The sequence below is a fragment of the Nerophis lumbriciformis genome, linkage group LG23, assembly GCF_033978685.3.
Source record: "Nerophis lumbriciformis linkage group LG23, RoL_Nlum_v2.1, whole genome shotgun sequence".
NCBI lineage: Eukaryota > Metazoa > Chordata > Actinopteri > Syngnathiformes > Syngnathidae > Nerophis > Nerophis lumbriciformis.
The window spans coordinates 20,663,154-20,685,359 of NC_084570.2; the positions used below are offsets into that span (position 1 = coordinate 20,663,154).

General features: G+C 38.8%; 1 protein-coding gene across 1 annotated transcript in view; it reads left to right on the plus strand.

Annotated features, from left to right (window-relative positions):
- Nucleotides 1-22,206, plus strand: part of mgat5 (alpha-1,6-mannosylglycoprotein 6-beta-N-acetylglucosaminyltransferase) — a 176,882-nt gene that overhangs the window by 114,907 nt on the left and 39,769 nt on the right. Inside the window, exon 11 of the mRNA XM_061984969.1 lies at nt 6,520-6,653. Coding sequence (XP_061840953.1) covers nt 6,520-6,653 — 134 coding nt within the window. The remainder of the gene's footprint in view (nt 1-6,519; nt 6,654-22,206) is intronic.

The window sequence follows — 22,206 nt, forward strand, 5'->3', positions numbered from 1 at the left end:
AATAAATTCATGATTCTTTCCTCGCTACTCGTTTCCAGCGTGTGCATCTAGACAGATAGTTAACAGCATGAAGAAACAGAAGCTACATTTTGTTGATGGCTCATGTTCCTTCTTTTGAATGATTTTTGTTCCTCAATCGTATTTCTTTATACGTCTTCTTTTATTTAGGTTTGTAAGACTGAAAATATAAACAAAAGTACAACGTCCATTGTTTATTTTACATAATTAATGTCCTTTGTGTTTAAAGTTTAGTGTTAATACACACAGCAAACATTGCACACATGTGGTATAACACAATTAAACCTAAAGTGTAGCTTTATCACCCTCTGCTGGTGAAATTTAGCGTTACATGTATTTAACCAATTTTGAACAGCCACAAAACAACATGACCACGAACACAAAAGACCAGTCGTTAAAAGTTGTTGTCCAGTCGCTGTTAAAAGGCAGATATTCGCAATTTATTTTGATTTTTTTTTTCCGGGTTGGTAGTGCCATCTTCTTCTACTCACCCACTGCCGCTTGTGACACATGCTTCGCTGTTGCCCTCTGCGGGGTGGCGGGAGTACTGCATACATGGGCAGCCATGGTTTGAATGGTTTCACCAGTTGAAAGGGTAAAAAAAAAAAAAAACATTTTTGGGTGTAATAATAGATGATAAAATGATTTGGAAATCTCATGTAAAAAATATACAACATAAAGTAGCAAGAAACACATCAATAATGAATAAAGCAAAACATGTTTGAGAGCAAAAAACACTTAATATTCTCTACTGCTCACTAGTGTTACCATATCTGAGTTACTGAGTAGAAATATGGGGAAACAACTACAAATGTGCACTTCATTCACTAACTGTGTAACAAAAAAGATCAATTAGAATAATACATAATGTTGGATATAGAGAACATACAAACCCTTTATTTATTAAATCACAATTATTGAAATTCAACGATTTGGTGCATTTGCAAACAACTAAAATTATGTATAAAGCAAACTATAACCTGCTACCTAAGAATGTACGATAATTATTCTCAACAAAAGAGGAGAAATATAATCTTAGAGGAAAATCTAATTTAAAACATTTGTATGCTTGTACAACACTTAAAACCTTTAGTATATCGGTATGTGGAAATAAATTATGGAACGGATTAACCAAAGAAATCAAACAAAGCATCAATATGATTCAGTTTAAGAGACTGTTCAAACTACAAGCGTTCACAAAGTACACAGAACAAGAATTATGATGAACATCTTGAATCTTTTTTTCTTTTTTTTTTTTTCTTTTTTTTTTACTGAGACAAAGATTATTTATGTATTTAATATTTGTTTGCTTACTATGGTATATTATTTATGTATAATTTATTTGTTCACTGTTCTGTTACAGAGAACAAGGAAATTGGATAAAATTGCAATGGTATGAAAAGGGGTAGGATTAAATAAGCTCTGCTCCTTCCTACTCCTTTTCGGACGTGCTGTAATGAAACAACTGGAATTGTGTGATGCATTACATTGTATTGTATGCATGTTACAAATAAATTTAAACTGAACTGAACTGAATAGGTCTGCTGTAAGGAATAAAACACCTACAGTATAGGACTTCATTTAAATGGCTTAGCACAAATGAAAGCATCATATACAGTAGGAGAGTTGGCATTATCCACTCTCAGTGAAGCATAGTCTGAATGAAAATAATACCAATTCTTTTGATTTACAATGTACCCTTGTTGGCATTCAAGCGCTGACAGAAGATTGAAGGGTCAGTCGTTTACGTAACGCAGCTTTATAAAGTTAAGGGACCCATAAGAAGCACTTTCCAAACAAATTGAAGCGACAGATCTTCTTATCTCCTCCCAGCTTCCTGTGCGCTGTCCTCCACGCACGGCGCAAAGACCCCATAAATCACACCACTGAGCAGATAAAAGACTCCGCCGTGTAAGGCTAGGACGTACAAACGGGGACAAGATCTGAAGGGGGTAAAGTGAACAAACTTTGATCTGCAAACATTTTTAATCACATGCAGCGTGAAGAAGAAGCTCGTTCGCCGCGATAGCGTAACACTTGCACGGATGGCATCCTGCCCAGGGAGATCACTGGGTGCCGTTTCGCTTCAGTCAACGGGTCCAGACAGGAAAGTGTGTCAAGCTGTTGTGTGGAAAAGTGTGGCAGCTGACAGTATACCTTTGAGAAATGTCCAAAAACATCATTGTGCAAGTGTAACAGAAACCTATTATGGCGCCATACGCTTTGTTGTTCAGAGAAAAATGTGTGTTCAACTGGGATTTGAGTTTGCAGCTGCTATCCCCACAGTAGACCAGTCGTTATTATTTTCTTTACAGAAGCAAATTCTTTTGCCGTGACCTTAATTGGCTTCAATGCTTGGTTAGCTCAGGCCACAGCAGCACCGCAGGGTTCTGCACCAACCACAAATCCACAGCAAAAACAGCCCCCTCGAAATTGGCCTAATTTACTGCTTGCTTTCACACAGCAAATGAAGGGATGATATGGCATGCATTTTGTTTTTCTTGGACAATTCATCTCTTTTTTTCTTTTTTTTTTGCACACTTTAATTTCAGCGTAAACTTCAAAAGCCTTGTCTTCAAATTACTGTAGTGTTAGGAGGCACATGGCAGTAAAGTGTGGAGCAGCCAGCCCTAGGCTTCATACTTGGCATGCTCCTGGTTGTCATGGGTCACATAGTAACAAATCATCAGCGCAAGGAGAATGGAAGATGGTAATTAGTGCTGCTGGAGTTCTGCTGTTCAGGAATCTTCATCTCTCTGTGGAGTTGGTGTGTGCCGAACACTTATTTTATAATGTAATGACAGGCATGTGATTTTTCCATCTATAGTCGCAAATCCGTCTTTTTTATCTCTGTCAAAATATAAAAAAATATTTTCCATTTTTCTTCGTTTTTTTTCGACCTACAATATGTGTTTAAATCTTAATCCGTCTCTTTGCCATACCTGCCAACAACTATGGTTTTCCCATGATGAGTACGGTTTTTGATAATCCAGGGGTAAAAACTACGGTTTTCCATTAAAAATAATTAACTTAAAAATCGAAGCTACGTAACCAAGCAACTCTACAGGCAGGGGACAAAATATACGGGAAACATCAATGATGATTGGTTGGTTTATGTATAAGAACATCCATAATTGGGTGGTTGGCTTACTATGATGAGTCATGATTGGTTAAGATTAGGTCAAAATATTAGGGACAGGCCAATCAGAGGGCGAGATAAGGCGGGTCATGGAACCAGGAAGGGAAATCACAACAGACATCCCAAATGACAACGAGAGAGTCGGAGAAGAGAAGAGGGAATATTCAAGCGGGTGATTTAGATATTTAAAAAAAAACTAGTGGAAGATGGCAGAGGGATTCTCTTCCTTGGATTGTTCTTTTAGCGATGTAGACGACGTCCAGGAAACCCACAATGCGTCTACTAGGACACATTTGGACAAATGTATGCGTCTGGATAAAACAATGGCCAACACATTCATTTGAGTTGTTTACCACGTAAGACCAAATCAAAACTGCTCTCGACATGGAAGACGTGGAATACACATTTAAGATCACACATGATTGTGGCAGACATGTGATGACTTTTGCTAAAGTATAGCCTAAATGCTAAATGTCATTTTCATTGGTGTTTTACAACAATACAGTAGCTGACATTTTGTTCATTATTTCTAATGTTTATATTTTGACATTGAATAGTTGAATTATTTTGAAACATAAACAACATGACTGCAATATATTTGTTATTTCATGCTATAAATCACAAATGGCTATTCAGATAAAGGAAGTTAGCTAATAGAATAAACATTGTCTGTACTCTTTATGATTTTTGCATTTGGAGCAGTTAGAAGTAGAGTCAAAGAGAGAGAATTTGGCTATAAAATCCAAGGCAGAATCCACAAAAGCAGGAAAAAAATAATACAAGCTGCTCAGAATTTTGCCAGGAATGCCCATTTGCTATCAAAGCAAAAATGCCAAAGTAATGTTTGAATGAACCTAAGTAATGTGTAAATAATGTAAATAACTAGATGATCCATATGTGGCTGTGAAGTGAACACTAGTAAGGTTGTAAATACTGTATAGAGTAGGCTAACCCATGTGGTTCCTGTGGATGTGAACACAAGTTGTAATTACTGTAGTGACTAAATAACGTAGTGACTGAAACAGACATAGTGATTCATTTGGATGAATGGGGTATGTATTTATCTCAACTCTGTTGATCATTTTTCAATTCTTTAAACACAAAATCACCTTTATATGGTGCTTTTTTTTGGCTAATTTTTGCATCTCCAATTGCTAAAAAAAACCAGGAGCTTCGGGGGTGTTGCCCCCCTTGTCCCCCCACCAGGGCACCAACCTGGACCTGGCTGGGGATCTGCGGCCCCCAGACCCCCGGCTTATTTTCACTTTTTTCATTAATTTTCTGAGGGAACTCTCCTGAAGGAATCAATAAAGTGCTATCTATCTATCTATCTATTAAGTTCAAATCACATGCCTGGTAATGTAATATATGTATTTAAATCATATTGTTTTATGGCCACAATGTTGAATATATAACGCGGAACAAAAGCCATCTTTAATAGTTTCTCCTAGATAACTCACTTTTATTTTAGGGGTCTGAAACTCAATAAACCTGGGGGCCACTGGAGGTAGAGTTGGGTATTCACTTCTGAGCTCCGTGACTAAATGTATTAACTGCTTCTACCAGCAGCTATGGTGACCCAGAGCTATGATAGGCATTGAGTGAGTGTAAATGTAAAGTTGAATGTAAAAAACAAGAAAATTAAACGTTTACTGCTGAATTCCCCAGGAGATGGTCAGAGACACTTCCGCTTGCTTACAGGAAGTTGCTCTTTGTGGTGCCCGATGTGTGTTTGTTTCACTGTAACTGTTGTGTTTCGGTCGTTCTTTTTAGTGGATTTAAAGATTGCTATAATATATTTAACTATTAGTAGGCCGCGATTACACTAAACCAGGGGTATCAAGCTCGTTGAGGGCCACATCGCAGTTATGTAACTGAGTAATATTTGCCTAATGATATTGTTACACAATTGCCTATGCATTTGATTATTATATATAATTTTGAATACAAAGTAGGAAAAAAATCTGTATATTTTGCGATAAAAACTGGCAGCTCAGTCGCCAGAATTTTTTTTTTTTACGGCTTATTAATGCAAACAGAAAGAAAAATTACGTTAGAATTCTGTCGACTGAGCTTCCAGGGTTTTTTTTTTACCTTAAAATATTTGGTTATTGTTTTTACAGTGTATTACTATAAATGCAAAAATACATTTTTTACATTCAAATTTGACCATAAATTCTATATAATTTTTAGAGTATCTAATTTGATGGATAAAGTGCTTTGAAATCATAAGTCAAGAAAGTATTTTATTATTTGTTTTAACTTTAAGAAAAACAGTTGGAATGTGTGATAATATATATATATATTTTTTTTTGCATCATTAGATAAGATAGTTAAAAGTTGTTTACTATATATTTGTATATATATATATATATATATATATGTGTGTGTGTGTGTGTGTGTGTGTGTGTGTGTGTATATATATATATATATATATATATATATATATATATATATGTATATATGTATATATACTGTATATATATATATATATATATATACACACACACACACATATAGTCGAGGTTTCTGGGGTTTATAAATAATGATAAATGGGTTATACTTGTATAGCGCTTTTCTACCTTCAAGATACTCAAAGCGCTTTGACAGTATTTCCACATTCACCCATTCACACACACATTCACACACTGATGGCGGGAGCTGCCATGCAAGGCGCTAACCAGCACCCATCAGGAGCAAGGGTGAAGTGTCTTGCCCAAGGACACAACGGACTTGACTAGGATGGTAGAAGGTGGGGATTGAACCCCAGTAACCAGCAATCCTCCGATTGCTGGCACGGGTTATACAGTGTGCTCTATAGAGCGGAATATACCATCCAGACCCACATCTCCCGCCACCTGAACAGTTTTTTCCCCTCGGCCATCAGGCACATGAACAATAACTCCTAACAGTAGCACTTTTGAATTCCTTCTAAGTCTATAACAAGATCTGACAGCTCAGTTACAGCTCTTGTTATTACCAAATCTGTGTTATGTGTTTTATGTTGCACGATTGCACCAAGAAAAATTCCTAGTTTGTGAACCCGTTCTCAAACAATGGCAATAAAACTATTCTGATTCTGATTCTGATATACATTAGGTCAGGAAAAAACACAGAAGCTATTTCATCCATACAAGCCTGTTTCGCAGGTTTCCCTGTTCTTCAGGGGATTTTCCCTGCTTGTAGGGATGAAATAGCCTCTGTGTTTTTCCTGACCTAACATATATATATATACACACATATAAGTATATACTGTGTAGCCCGAGGGCCGCAAGTTTGAGACATCCATTATAGAATTATCTTTTCCTTTGGCTTATTTGTTCAAAAATGAATCACTTATCTTTACCTTTTGTTTGTGACAGCTCACACACCCGACAACAGTTTCCTGGGCTTTGTAGTGGAGCAGCACCTCAATGCCAGTGACATCAAGCACATCGACGATGTCAAGAGACAAAATCAATCTCTAGTCTACGGCAAGGTTGACAACTTCTGGAAGGTATGATAGCTGATTTGAACCCATTAACAATACATGTTACACAATACATCCATCCATTTCTACACAATATACTGTAAGTTGGGATTGTGCAAGTTTTTTTTTTCAAACCGATAACTTATCTGTTATTTTTCCATTCCGTGCACACCTGGGGGTACTAAAAACACAAACAAAGGGGGATTTAACAAACCGTACCTGTACACTTGGCTTTCCTGCACAGCAACTAAGCTTTAAGTTTCTTGTATGAAATTCATCAATGAAAATACGATTGATTGGACCAACAATCACAATATTTATTACTAGGACTTAACATGACGTTAGTTTATTTGCACAAGCAGGTCTTCGTTAACCTGACTCTCGCCAGACTCTTGTAGTTCGCTGTGCTCAACACAAGGGTCTGAGCTCGAGGGCATTGCAAACTCCTTCCAGATAGCGAAAAATAATGGACCAATCAGGATCGCCGGGCAGGGTTTTATAGATGTGAAGTAGCGCCGAAGGGACTGTTTGATTCAAACAACAATGGCGGCACGGAGCGAGGAGTCATGTGCTGACATTGATTCTGCTATTGCAACTGTTTTGCTACATCGATCGAATATTAATTATTTAAAAGATGAACAGAGAACGGTTTTGAAGGCATTTATTGGTGGCAAGGATGTTTTGGCTCTTCTTCCGATGGGGTTTGGATTTCCCAGCATTGCTCTCATCAGCGTCACGGGTTGATTTCGATGTGAGTGGTTGAAGTAGCACGTCATTCAAGATAACGGACAAGTGGTTTATCCAATTACATATATATATTTTTTTTTACAAGGCCACGCCTTCTGAAATACATCTCCTATTGAGAACTCCCAGATTCTTGTGTGGAGCTCAGCGAACGATAAGGATCTGGCGAGAGTCAGGTTAGGTCTTGGTAGTTATATTTAGGCATAGCAACCACAAAAGAACACAGCTAATGTGATCTTTTGTCCGTTCTTGACGTTTAGTTCTGCTCTCAAACACTACTAATATAGTAAAGAATAAACTCTATTGCATCACATGAAGTTTCTCAAACAAATCAAATGTTTAAATCAAGATTTTACAAAGTGATCGCTGTTTGAATGATTGGAACACCCAAGAACGGAACAGCAATACGGCATTTTTTGCTCAAATTCTATAGTCACTCTCACTTGTATTCATGTTACGCTCAAGCGGGTTGACCATCATGTCAATTAAGCCGCTAAGAAGAACAGCGGACATGACGTCTTATGCAACCCAGCAAAAGTCCCCGAAATCCACAAATTGCAACTTCTCGGCTAAAGTGGAACGCTTGTTTGGGATATCTTGCTCAGATCTCACCCCCCATCAAAACACCTTTTGAGACGAACTAGAACGTGTAGTGTAAGACTCTTGTCCAACATGGGTATTTGACCTGACAGTTACTCTTCCGGAGAAAACCTTAAAGATGGTTCAAACTTTTGAACACCTTTTCAGAAGAATTTAAGTTTTTAAAGTGTTGAAGACATCCTATCTTCATTGTCACTTCAACCAGATGTTTCTTTGTTTGGTTTATTTCCAAACTGCTCGTTTATAAATAATTGTCTGCGATGAATGCAAATGTAGAGTTGAAGTAACTGTCTTCAGTTCTGTTCAGTTTGCGTGACTGCTCATCCATTTAATCAAATGCACATTTGGCCATTGCTGGTGCAAAGTTCACACAGGAAACAATGTGGTCCTGCACTTTGGAACACAATAAGCAAATTCTATCCCCAGCACCTACTTCAAAGAGAGAGAAGTCGGAATGTGAACAACAAAAAAAAGCCCGCTGAGTATACATAGTGATCGGTATTGGTTAAGTTTTTAAGACTCTCGCAGTGGTCGCTGGTGTATGTTCAGCTTTGGTCCCTTACTTTACACAGCAGTATTCCAATAACTGAGGATTTCAAAGGCAGGGCAGGGAACCCCATCAGTTCACAGCAAGAGACATTAGCTGCTAATCAGACTCCCCAGTGTGTTCATTACCTCCTGCTTTTAATTAAAGGGCCATTTTGGGGCCGACTGATAACAAGCCAACTGCCTTACTTTGTTTCCCTCCCTCTATCTTTTATATTGGGCTGTCGACATCTCTTCATCCAGGTTGAGTGAGTCCATGATGGAGAGTTTTAATTTCCAAATGACTAAAGTGCTGCACATTTTTTTTTGTTCGAAATTCTTTTAAAAAATTATATTTTTAAGGTTGTGATGTAAATGTTAACAACTGACATAAGTTAGATAAATAAAAGTGGAACGCTTGCGGGCAACAAACGGATACGTCGCTAACATTTCAACATCAATGACAAATTGAAATAACGGAGAAAATGACCAATGGAATAGATCATAAACAGTGTGCAGCTGCAGTTTTAATGGACTTAACGAAACATTTAACACAGTTAATTATAGAATATTAATTGACAAATTACAAAAACCAAAACCATTGAAGTTGGCACGTTGTGTAATTCGTAAATAAAAACAGAATAGAATGATTTGTAAAGCCTTTTCAACTTATATTCAATTGAATAGAGTGCAAAGACAAGTTATTTAATGTTCGAACTGAAAAACGTAATTTTCTTTTGCAAATAATCAACTTAGAATATAATGGCATCAACACCTTGCAAAAAAGTTGGCACAGGGGTATTTTTACCACTGTGTTACATGGCCTTTCCTTTTAACAACACTCAGTAAACGTTTGGGAACTGAGGAGACCAATTTTTGAAGCTTTTCAGGTGGAATTCTTTCCCATTCTTGCTTGATGTACAGCTTAAGTTGTTCAAAAGTCTGGGGTCTACCTTGTGGTATTTTAGGCTGCATATTGTGCCACACATTTTCAATGGGAGACAGGTCTGGACTACAGGCAGACCAGTCTAGTACCCGCACTCTTTTACTATGAAGCCACGCTGTTGTAACAGGTGGTTTGGCATTGTCTTTCTGAAATAAGCAGGGGCGTCCATGATAACGTTGCTTGGATGGCAACATATGTTGTTTCAAAACTTGTATGTACCTTTCAGCATTAATGGTGCCTTCACAGATGTGTAAGTTACCCATGCCTTAGGCACTAATACACCCCCATACCATCACAGATGCTGGCTTTTGAACTTTGCGCCTATTTCAATCCGGATGCTTTTTTCCCCTCTTTGTTCCAGAGGACACAATGTCCACAGTTTCCCAAAAAATTTGAAATGTGGACTCGTCAGACCACAGAACACTTTTACACTTCGCATCAGTCCATCCTAGATGAGCTTGGGCCAGAGAAGCCGGCGGCGTTTCTGGGTGTTGTTGACAGATGGCTTTCGCTTTGCATAGTAGAGTTTTAACTTGCACTTACAGATGTAGCGAGAAACTGTAGTTACTGACAGTGGTTTTCTGAAGTGTTCCAAAGCCCATGTGGTGATATCCTTTACACACTGATGTCGGTTTTTGATGCAGTACCGCCTGAGGGATCGAAGGTCAAGGGTATTCAATGTTGGTTTTCAGCCTTGCCGCTTCAGTGCAGTGATTTCTCCAGATTCTCTGAACCCTTTGATGATATTACGGACCGTAGATGGTGAAATCTCTGAATTCCTTGCAATAGCTCGTTGAGAAATGTTGTTCTTAAACTGTTCGATAATTTGCTCACGCATTTGTTGACAAAGTGGTGACCCTCGCCCCATCCTTGTTTGTGAATGACTGAGCATTTCTTGGAAGCTGCTTTTATACCCAATCATGGCACCCACCTGTTCTCAATTACCGTATTTTTCGGAGTATAAGTCCTACCGGAGTATAAGTCGCACCTGCCGAAAATGCATAATAAATAAGGGAGAAAAAAAACATATATAAGTCGCACTGGAGTATAAGTCGCATTTTTTGGGAAAATGTATTTGATAAAACCCAACCCCAAGAATAGACATTTGAAAGGCAATTTAAAATAAATAAAGAATAGTGAACAACAGGCTGAATAAGTGTACGTTATATGACGCATAAATAATCAACTGAGAACGTGCCTGGTATGTTAACGTAACATATTATGGTAAGAGTCATTCAAATAACTATAACATAGAACATGCTATACGTTTACCATACAATCTGTCACTCTTGATCGCTAAATCCGATGAAATCTTATACGTCTAGTCTTTTACGTGAATGAGCTAAATGATATTATTTGATATTTTACGGTAATGTGTTAATAATTTCACACATAAGTCACTTCTGAGTATAAGTCGCGCCCCGGCCAAACTATGAAAAAAACTGCGACTTATATTCCGAAAAATACGGTAGTCTGTTCACCCTTGGGATTTTCCAAATAAGTGTTTGATGAGCATTCTTCAACTTTCTCAGTCTTTTTGCCACTTGTGCCAGCTTTTTTGAAACATGTTGCAGGCATCAAATTCAAAATGAGCTAATATTTGGAAAAAATAAAGTTTTCCAGTTCGAACGTTAAGTGTCTTGTCTTTGCAGTCTATTCAATTGAATATACCGTAGGTTGAAAAGGATTTGCAAATCATTGTATTCTCCAGCCCCCCCTGCGACCCCGTAAAGGACAGGCGGTAGAAAATGCATAGATGGATGTATTCTGTTTTTATTTACGATTTACACAACGTGTGAGCTTCACTGGTTTTGGGTTTTGTAGAACAAAAAAGCAGCAGAAGACATGTTTTGAACTGGGTAAGAAGCTGATTAACTTAACATGAAACAATACATAAAGCTAAGCAAATATATACGTCTGTAGCTTTGAATATATCTTGTGGTGTACGCCAGGGATCAATACTGGAACCAAAATTGTTCAATCTCTTTATAAACGACATTGTTATATAGAAGGTTTGTCATGCCAATCCATTTTATCTGCCAAAGCTATGAGAGGAACACATTTGTTAGTGTTAAAGTGGATAATATGACGGTGTCGTATGAACAATGAAGACGAGACTTATGGAACCAGATGGCACTGTCTTTGTACTTGACTAGAATATATAAAACAATAGGTACTTGGCATAGATATCGGAAGGTTTTTCAAAACTAAAAGCTTTAAGTAAGGCCAGGCGCACAAATGACAGTGTTATTAATCAGACTGTGGTCACATGAGCTTAAAAACACAAAAACACTGCCTTTTTTCCACTTACAAATTAGCAGCTATAAAGCTGCTAATTTCTAGCCAATGTAAATAGGTTGGCTGGGTATGTTTTATTTTTTCTGTGCTGTGGACACTTCCCAACCTCTTCGGTTTAATGGACTCATAAAGTCTTGTGATAGTAACAAGTGAATTAGTAATGGAGAACATATGGTCATAATGTCCATACATCATGGCTTTCTAAACCTGAAACAATGAACTAACACAATACAATACACAGCAGCACAGCACAGACCCTGATAAGACTAAAATCACCAGAAACATAAATTAAGTTAAGGGCTGCGGTCTTGTCAAGATGCACTTTGTGTACAGTACAGTACACAAATCAACCAGTTAGACTGTAACACCGGAGGTGACAGCCATGACTGACAGTAACAGTTCATGTTTGTGGTCAAAAACTGTTTGTCATGCTCAATTTGTCAATGAAGGAAAGCATATTTCACGCCAAAAATTACCACACAATAAACTTATTTCTTAACCATGTACCAGCTGCTTGAATACCCATGGCATTGCACCAGAATGTGTAGTAATCACAAATTGATCTTAGAATTGTCAGATATTACAAGCGAGTTCCGTTCCTAGGGTGTGTTCTAAGTAGATTTCTAGTGACAGAATCATACCTAATTGCTATGTCCATCACACAGACCAAATGGACAGAACAGTAAAAAAAAAAAAAATACACACAAAATTAAATGAAACTGTAAAAAATATGTATGTATCACTGGCTAGTTCATAAGTCACGTGTTCAAAGATGCCATCGCAATCTTTGATGGTCGCAGCGGTTGAGCGGGTTGGACCGGGAATGCAGCCAGTTTTGATCTGGGATTTTCCCCTTTCTGAGTGTTTTTATAATTGATTTCACTTCCATGGTAGCGGCTTTCCATGTCTTTGGTTCACTGCCATTGAGGCAGTCTGCCTTGAGCTTGGGACACATGATGAAGGGTGGAAGAGCTTGGGTGAAGTTGTCCTTCCTCATTCTATGTGTAGCAAGTTCTCAATGGAGTCTCGTTTTTACAAACCAATCCACCAGTCCTAAACCAAGGACGGCTTGTCTACTGCTGGAATCTGTTCTGTAGCTTAACCATTCAAACTCAGACGTCTACATTTTTCAACCAATCAATCATAGTTTACTTATATAGCCCTAAATCAGATGTCTCAAAGGGCTGCACAAGCCACAACGACATCCTTGGCTCAGATCCCACATCAGGGCAAGAAAAGACTCAACCCAATGGGAACAACGAGAAACCTTGGAAGGGACCGCAGACGACACCAACCGATGCAAAGAGGAGTGGTCCATCCTGGGTGCCGACTTGAAACAGCCAGTGCCTCCTCCGTGGAGGCTGATCTGTTATCACCTGATAACCTTTCCTGGCAGGAGAGGGGGCCAAAGCAGAAAAGAGAGACAGCAGATCAACTGGTCCAAAAAGGGGTCTATTTATAGGCTAGAGTATACAAATTAGTTTTAAGATTCGACTTGAATGCTTGCCCTGTGATGAGGTGGCGACTTGTCCAGGGTGTACCCCGCCTTCCGCCCGAATGCAGCTGAGATAGGCTCCAGCACCACCCGCAACCCCGAAAGGGACAAGCGGTAGAAAATGGATGAATGGATGTACTTGAATACTTCTGCTGAGGTAGCATCACTAACTGTTACCTGTAGGGCATTCCAGAGTACTGGAGCCCAAATAGAAAACGCTCTATAGCCCGCAGACCTTTTTAGGCTCTGGGAATCACTAATAAGCCAGAGTTCTTTGAACGCAGATTTCAGGCTAGGACATATGGTACAATACAATCAGCAAGATAGAATGGAGCTAGACTGTTTAGTATTTTAAACGTAAGTTGTCAAACCTTAAAGTCGTATCTTAAGTGCACAGAAAGCCAGTGCAGGTGAGCCAGTATATATATATATATATATATATATATATGTATGTATGTATGTATGTATGTATGTATGTATAAATGTATATACAGTATAGGTGTAATATGATCAAACTTTTTTGTTCTTGTCTAGCAGCCACATTTTATACCAGCTGTAATCTTTTAATGCTAGACATAGGGAGACCCGATAATAATACGTTACAGTAATCGAGACGAGACATAACAAACGCATGAATAATGATCTCAGTGTTTGATGGACAAAAGGGGACGTATTTTAGCGATATTACAGAGATGAAAGAAGGCTGTTTTAGTAGCACTCTTAATGTGTGACTAAAACAAGGGAGTTTGGTCGAAGATAATACCGAAATTCTTTACTGAGTCGCTTTGTACAATTGATTTGTTGTCATATGTTAAGGTGTTATTATAAAATAGGTGTCAGTGTCGAGCAGGACCAATGATCATTATTTCCGTTTTCTTAATGTTAACATGCAAAAAGTTGCTGGACATCTATTGTTAGATTTCATTAAGACGAATAGGCATTCATGACTTGCAACTTTTAAAAACAGTACATTTGTAGTAAGAAACGGTTGAATTAATTCCCAGTGGCCGTGCCAGCAATCGGAGGGTTGCTGGTTACTGGGGTTCAATCCCCACTTTCTACCATCCTAGTCACGTCCGTTGTGTCCTTGGGCAAGACACTTCACCCCTTGCTACTGATGGCTGCTGGTTAGCGCCTTGCATGGCAGCTCCCGCCATCAGTGTGTGAATGTGTGTGTGAATGGGTGAATGTGGAAATACTGTCAAAGCGCTTTGAGTACCTTGAAGGTAGAAAAGCGCTATACAAGTATAACCCATTTATCATTTATTTATTTACATTTATTAAATTAATGAAAATGTGTGCAAAACTGAAACATAAGTGCCCTAAAATAAAGGAGCTGGTCCGATCTCTCGGTGAGGTGGCTCACTGCGGTCAGCCAAATTTTAGAACTGCCTGCATTACTTTATTTGATATAAATAATTAGTCGATTATTGACGTTCACCAATTGGTTTTACAATCGCTCATGTCCGAATTGCGATGCATCTGAAAATAGATTATTTCCCCACCTCTACTCAGTGCCCAGTCAAAGCTGTGATAAACGACCAATCATGCAAGTAAATGTCAAAAGAGATGCTGTAGGCTTGATTTATACAACGATTCTGTACAGAATTGAGCCAAACTAAAAAGATCAACCTAACGTTATATTGTCTTTTAGTTCTCACAGTCGCTGTTGAGGCATTGCAGGCTTTTCAAAAGAGAGCCAAAGACAAAGGACAATAACTAAGTTATTTTCAATGCTGACAGAAAAATGGCCAGACTGTCCAGATGGAGCGGTTTCCGTAGCAACCCAGTTGAAGTACTTGACAGAAAGCACAAGAGAGGAGAGAGAACCTGCTTGACTTTTACAGTCCCTTTTATTCACCATTCATAGACAATGCAGAAGGTCAGAGAGGGGCTAAATGAAAATAAAATGGACAAGTGAAATATTAATATAAGATAAAAGCAATCTGAAATATTTTCGTGCAGTTATAAAGGGTGTATTGTAATTGATGGTACCATTTTCCAGAATTGATTAATTTTACAGTGATTCATTCAGTACATAGACTAAGAACTTCATCCCTGTTTTTTAACCAGGTTTAGGTTCTAATTGCTTTTGATAAAGCAGAGGGGGCATAAGGAGAGGTGAGAATGAGCAGGAGGCGTAGAGAGAGTGCGGAGGAGAGCTTCAGGCCCTTGGCAGCAGATCAGTGGACATGGTGGAGAAAGACAATTTGCACTGAGCTGACAGGGACGCACAGTTGGCATGTGCAGAGCAGCGCAGGCAGTCAGCCCACACTCACCTTCCCGCCTCATGGCCGGACAACAGTGTGTCTTATCCCTCATGTAATGAGGGCTAGTGGAGCTTAGTCAGACATTATGCCCCCCCGGTTTAAGTTCTGGGTAATCTACAGTCGCAGTTTTGGCTATCAATGTTGCTGTGGTTATTTGAGGAAGCTTTCTTGTACAGTTGTCCCCCATATGATACAGCGGAATCTCACTTTACGAATTTAGTAGGTTCTTGAACCGGGTTTGTAAATAGAAAGGTTTATGTATTGAAGCACTAGGGTTGTACGGTATACAGGTGCTGATAACGTACCGTGATACTAATGAATTGAAAACGGTACTATACTGCCTTTGAAAAATACCGATATTTTTTTCTTTCATCCGCATGCACGTTGAGAAGAAAAATGGCAACAAAAGGAAATTCTTCTGGTTAATAAAGAGGGTGCGTGAAAAGCAATATGAAGGTACATTATATTGCCAAAAGTATTTGGTCACCCATCCAAATTATCAGAATCAGGTGTCCTAATCATTTGGCCCGGCCACATGTGTATAAATTCAAGCACTTAGGCATGGAGACTGTTTTTACAAACATTTGGGAAAGAATGGGCCGCTCTCAGAAGCTCAGTGATTTCCAGCGTGGAACTCTCAAAGGATGCCACCTGTGCAACAAATTCAGTCGTGAAATTTCCTCGCTCCTAAATATTCCAAAGTCAACTGTCGGCTTTATTATAAGAAAATGGAAGAGTTTGGGAACAACAGCAACTCATGTGGTAGGCCATGTAAACTGACAGAGAGGGGTCAGCGGATGCTGAAGCGCATAGTGCAAAGAGGTCGCCGACTTTCTGCACAGTCAGTTGCTACAGAGCTCCAAACTTCATGTGACCTTCCAATTAGCCCACTTACAGTTCGCAGAGAGCTTCATGGAATGGGTTTCCATGGCCGAGCAACTGCATCTAAGCCATACATCACCAAGTCCAATGCAAAGCGTCGGATGCAGTGGTGTAAAGCACGTCACCACTGCACTCTACAGCAGTGCAGACGCATTCTCTGGAGTGATGAATCACGTTTTTCCATCTGGCAATCTGATGGACCAGTCTGGGTTTGGAGAGGAGAACGGTACATTTCGGACTGCATTGTGCTGAGTGGGAAATTTGGTGGAGGAGGAATTATGGTGTGGGTTTTTTTTTTCAGGAGTTGGGCTTGGCAGTGGTTAATTTGGTCACAAAAAAATAATGGCAATGATTTTGTTGGTTAATATATCGCCGAGCAAAATTTGTTAGCGGCCCAGGCCTAACTGTATATCAATCAAACTTAACAAGGAGGTGATGCATCAACTTTCTATATAACAACAAAGTCAAAACAAAAACTAGCTGAACTGTCCTCCTTTCCAGCCGACACTCACTGTCACTAGCCTTGTGGTGCATTCACAGTTTGAAATCACAAAACTCCTTAACTTCAACGGCCAGGTTGAACAATGATTAGGAATAAAAAAATAAAATCCACTTTACTTTGTCAGTTAATCTTCTTGGCACGCAGAAAAAGGGAGAGGTAGGGCGCTGTGGATACTTCCTAAATGTTTCGACCTACGTTTCACTTGTCATTACTTTCTTTGGACTCATATTGAGCTAGCAAAACTAAGCTCGAAACAAACAAATAAATGCATAAAAAAACACTTTGAAGGCACACAAAATTGTACAGTAGCTAACATCAGCACTGCTGTGCTGACTGAATGAGCACCGAGAGTGATCAGTCCGCCCACAATCGCTGTGCTGCCGGGCACAAAATAGCTGCGCTGCGAGACGCTCACTGGGTGGATGAAACGTTCGTTTACTGAGGCAAGATTTGTACGTAAAATCAACTTTTTGTTTGGCTTATGGTAAGGTTGTCCCGATACCAATATTTTGGTACTGGTACTTTTCAAAATAAAGTTGACCACAAATAAATGTCATTATTGACTTATTTTTAACATTAAACCTATGTTTCCTATTGCACTCAAAGAAGAATTTCAGAAAATGTAATTCAAAATTAAAAGGCATTAAACACACTTTGTTACTGCACTCAAAGAGCAATTTACAAGTGTATGTATTACATATTGTCTGACATAATTTAGGGTTAGGTTAGAATAGAATAGATAGCTTTATTGACATTGTATCTAATGCTTCATGATTTATGGTGGCCACGCTTGGTCTGTGGCTTAAGAAAAATACTTCAGTAAACAATACCATGGATAAAAGTACACAGGTAATACATGTAGCAGGTAAAGATAAAACACAAATTGTAGGAATTTGTTACAAAATTCAGTCATTTCACTGGCATTAATTTACGCTATGTGGGGGTTTTGACTGTGCTAATAATTGGCAACAAGCCAACCATGTGCCTACGTAGCGTATATGCACAGCAGGGGAGTTATTTAGCTACATTACCTTTAAACTCCTTGTGCAAGTCTGGATGAGTGTTTACCTAAGGCCCCGTTTACAATAAGGTTATCCATGGTAAATCACACCTAACCTTATCCGTGTCCACACACAACAGTGCCACCGTTTAAGACCCCCGCTCCTCCGTCCGCCGGTGCAACGCAACCTAGTACGCATGCGCGTAAAATGCGCATGTCATAGCCATCTCCAGTGTTGCTTTGTGGGCAAGTTCTTAAATGTAACTTATCTAAACAATATCCAGTGTTGTGGTATTTCAAATAACTGGAATCCAGTGTGCTGTGGGGCCCTATTGTAGTGAATCACACCTGAGACATCATAGATTAATCAAATCTTTATTAGACATATAAACAATGTGATAAAAAACATTTAACATTAATCAGTCTAGGGATCCAGATATCTGGTCAGGACACTCCTCACTCTTTTGCCTTCACCTTCATTGTCCATTCGTTTTTGGTGACTTTATATACTCTGGACCTAGACATTGAGTCCACGACATACATGGCGGACAATAACTGATACAGTCTGCTTTGCCAGTCCTGAAGCATTCGCCGTTTTCCTCGTCGGCCAGGTAGTACAAAGCACACGCTATCTTTTTTAATACATCCACGGGAGCTCGCATTCTCGTTGTATCTCCTTCAACAAATGGACAACGTTTTTCGCTAAGTAGCATCACAGCTGACCCGGCCGGACATTGGAAACTTCTCTTGCCGTCTAAGAAGTGTAGTATCCCAAATAGTTGCAATCGCTTTCTCTTAAAGTATTCATGTGTGATTTCCACAAGCGTCTGTACAAGTAGAAGAAGGAGAAACACGGTGGTTAGCTCCAAGCTACTAACCGCTTTATTATGAAGCTGGCTGTAGCGTGTTCTTTCTGACGTCACTTCCTGTGTGGGTGAGGTCTTTCTGGGGTGACTTCCTCTCCGAACTCACTTTGTAAACGATCAATGAGTCCATATAAAGCTAAGTGCTGGAGATTCAAGAATTACACGGCTGACTTACTCGTGTAAAAATTTGTCTGAGGAGGGGGACCTTAAACGCTGGTTTAGTGTGGCTGAAAAAGGGCTCAGGCTAAATAATTACTTGTTTAAGGGGTTAAATGACTTAGTGTAGACATGGCCTAAGTTTGAAGCAAGGATTGTAACACTTTAATGCCACCGCAGCGCTTGCGGTGTTGTGCTTTCGTGTTTAAAACGTTGCCTTATCTGTAGTTTTGAAGCTCAAATAACTCCATATTGCGCTTCACGCACCTCCTTTATTAACTAGTAGAATTTACGTTTTTTGCCATTCTTCCTGTACACCAGGGATGTCAAACTCGTTTTCATAAATGGCCACATGGCAGTTATGGCTGCCATCAGTGGGCCGCTTGTAACAGCGAATAATGTATGAATTTGCCTCTCGATTTCATTATTAATTATATAAATTGTTTTAAGTAGACTGTCGATTTTACAGTAAAAACTTTACATTTACAAATATGGTGTTTTTAAAAAAAAAAGTAAAACATTTTACGGTAAATGGAAAAACAGTACTACTGTTTAGTTTTTTACGGAAAAAGCTGGCTGCTTAGTTGCCAGAATTTTACTATTACATTTACATTGTTTTTTTACAGCATTATATTGTTAATGGAAAAACAGTACAAGTTCTTTTTTTATTCTGGCAATTTAGCTGCCAGTTTGTGTACCGTAAAAGCAAATGTATAGTTTTTCCATTTACAGTAATACACCGTTAAAAACAAGATTTTTCAGTAAAAATATGGCAGCTCAGTCAACAGAATATTAACGCAAAAAATGTTTAGTTTTTTTCAATTTACAGTAATATGCTGTAAAGAACACCGTAACATTTATTGTAATTTTTATTAATTTGATGGGTAGTTTGCTGTAAAATCATAAGTCAAGCAGATATTTAAGTATTTATTTTTATTTAGACAAAACATGTTTGGAAAGTATGATAATATACTGTAATATTTGTTGCAATAATGGATACTATTAAAGTTTAAAAGTAATGATTTCAAGCAGTACATATATTTTTTCTGTCAAAATGAAAAAAAACGCATTACATTTAGTGAGAAAATATGAAGTACTTTATTGACACATATAATTTCCAGGTGTTTGCGGGCCAGATAAAATGGTCTCGGGGGCCAGATCTAATGATCTAAAGGTCACAACAAATGCAAACGTTACAAGTCAATTTAAAACGGTTCTGTAGCTTGAGTTTGACACCTGTGCTCTCCACAATGTTTTAGCTTGTATGCGCGCTGTGTGCGCGTTTTGACACAGTCAACAACATTTGTACGTCACCGCCGCACGGCAGCATGCGAATGGGAAAAAAAAATGTGATAATATAAATACATTTAATAAAGTCAAATACAAATAAGGCAACAAGAGAAGTATCCGACACTTCTCTTTTGTAAAGTAAATCTGAACAGCCGATATGGGCATCTACATCAACTATATGATTTGCCTGAGAAGCTGGACAGGACAAAAAAAAAGAAAAAAAAATGTACCGGTATTTTTCAAAGGCAATATAGTATCGTGTTTAATTCATTTATAGCGCGGGACCTTATTAGTACCGGTATACTGTACAACCCTAGTCTGTGGTTTGTCAATTGAAAAGTGTGAAAGTCCAGGTTCCTCTGTACTTTTATTCATAGAGTACAATAGTATGCTTTTACACGTGAGCCACGGACATTTTGTTATTAGGATAATCATGATATGAGCTCAGTGGCCCTGACGAGTGCAATAAATATTTCCCATGTGTTAAAAACTAATTGCAGCACTGTTATAGCACCACGCAGGTGTTTCCGAAGCAAATAAATAGTTTTGCTCCAGACTTGCAGCTCATCGCCTCCTCCACATACAGTATGCACTCAGAGCCTGTAAATGTGAACAATTATGCCACCCACTCACTCAAACACACACACTGCAGGGACCCAACTTCATAATCTCCACCGCTGACTTGCAATCAGAAATGGAGATGTGTTCCCGGCCAAGGACCGTGTGATGCATATTTACCATAGAGAGAGAGATGTTGACTTCAAGAGCAAAATGTCTGACACCGAAATCTTTACTTGCCATTAAGTATGTCTTAATTGTCGTTGTGCAAATGCCAATGCACTTCAAATCCAGTATGGTGGATATGACTCATCTCCATGCCAGTTCTGCAGAGGCGTACAAGGGAAATGTCTTCTCTTCCACTGCATTACTTAGGTAAAAAATATCCTTGCTGATAACCTCAAAGCCCCCCGGAGCAGAGTCAGTCGGAAATGATTTCAGATCACAAGGTGATCTGAGGTCCCTTTGACGACTGAGGTACTTTCAGGATAGTGTTAGTCAATCCGAACACACCGCTATGCATTGTGATGAGGCAGAACCTCTGGTCTTTTGAAACCAGAGGAAGGATGCGTGCAGAGGTGATGGAAAACAAGTAGAACCTTGTGACTAAAAAGGAAGTTGGCATGGCTACTTGCCTTAGAACATCTGAAAGTGCAACGGTGTGAACATATAATGAAGTACGATGCGGAGATTAATTTAATAGGAAAATGTGTAAGGAACTCTTAAAGGGTTTAAAACACTTCCTTGTGGTCTACATAACATGTAATGGTGGTTCTTTGGTCAAAATGTTGCATAGATCATGTTTTACAGATCATCTTCAAGTCGCTTTCTGACCGTCTCATCAGGATGCGCCGTTTTGTGGGCGGTCTTATTTACGTGGCTCACCTGCGACAGCGTCTTCTGGTGTAGTTTTTAGCACTTTCATAGCGAATCTACTGACAGATGTATGTTAGAACTACCGTATTTTCCAGACCATAGGGCGCACTGTATTATAAGGTGCACTGCCGATGAATGGTCTATTTTTGATCTTTTTTCATATTAGATTAGATTAGATTAGTTTATTTCAAAGGGGACAATGCAATTTCATAAAACACGTGACTACACATGGTTAAAAAAGCCAGAATTAGCCAGAAGGCTAGTTTTCATCTGTAGTCCCCGTGCCGTGATGTAAAAAAGGCAGTAAAATTACAATTTAAAAGAAAGAAAAGTATATAAAGCGCACCGGATTATAGGGCGCATTGAAGGAATCATATTATTTAATTTTTTTTCTAAATGTAAAACACTTCCTTGTGGTCTACATAACATGTAATGGTGGTTCTTTGGTCAAAATGTTGCATAGATGATGTTTTACAGATCATCTTCAAGCCGCTTTCTGACAATCGCTTCCAGATGCGCCGTTTTGTGGGCGGTCTTATTTACGTGGCTCACCTTCGACAGCGTCTTCTCCC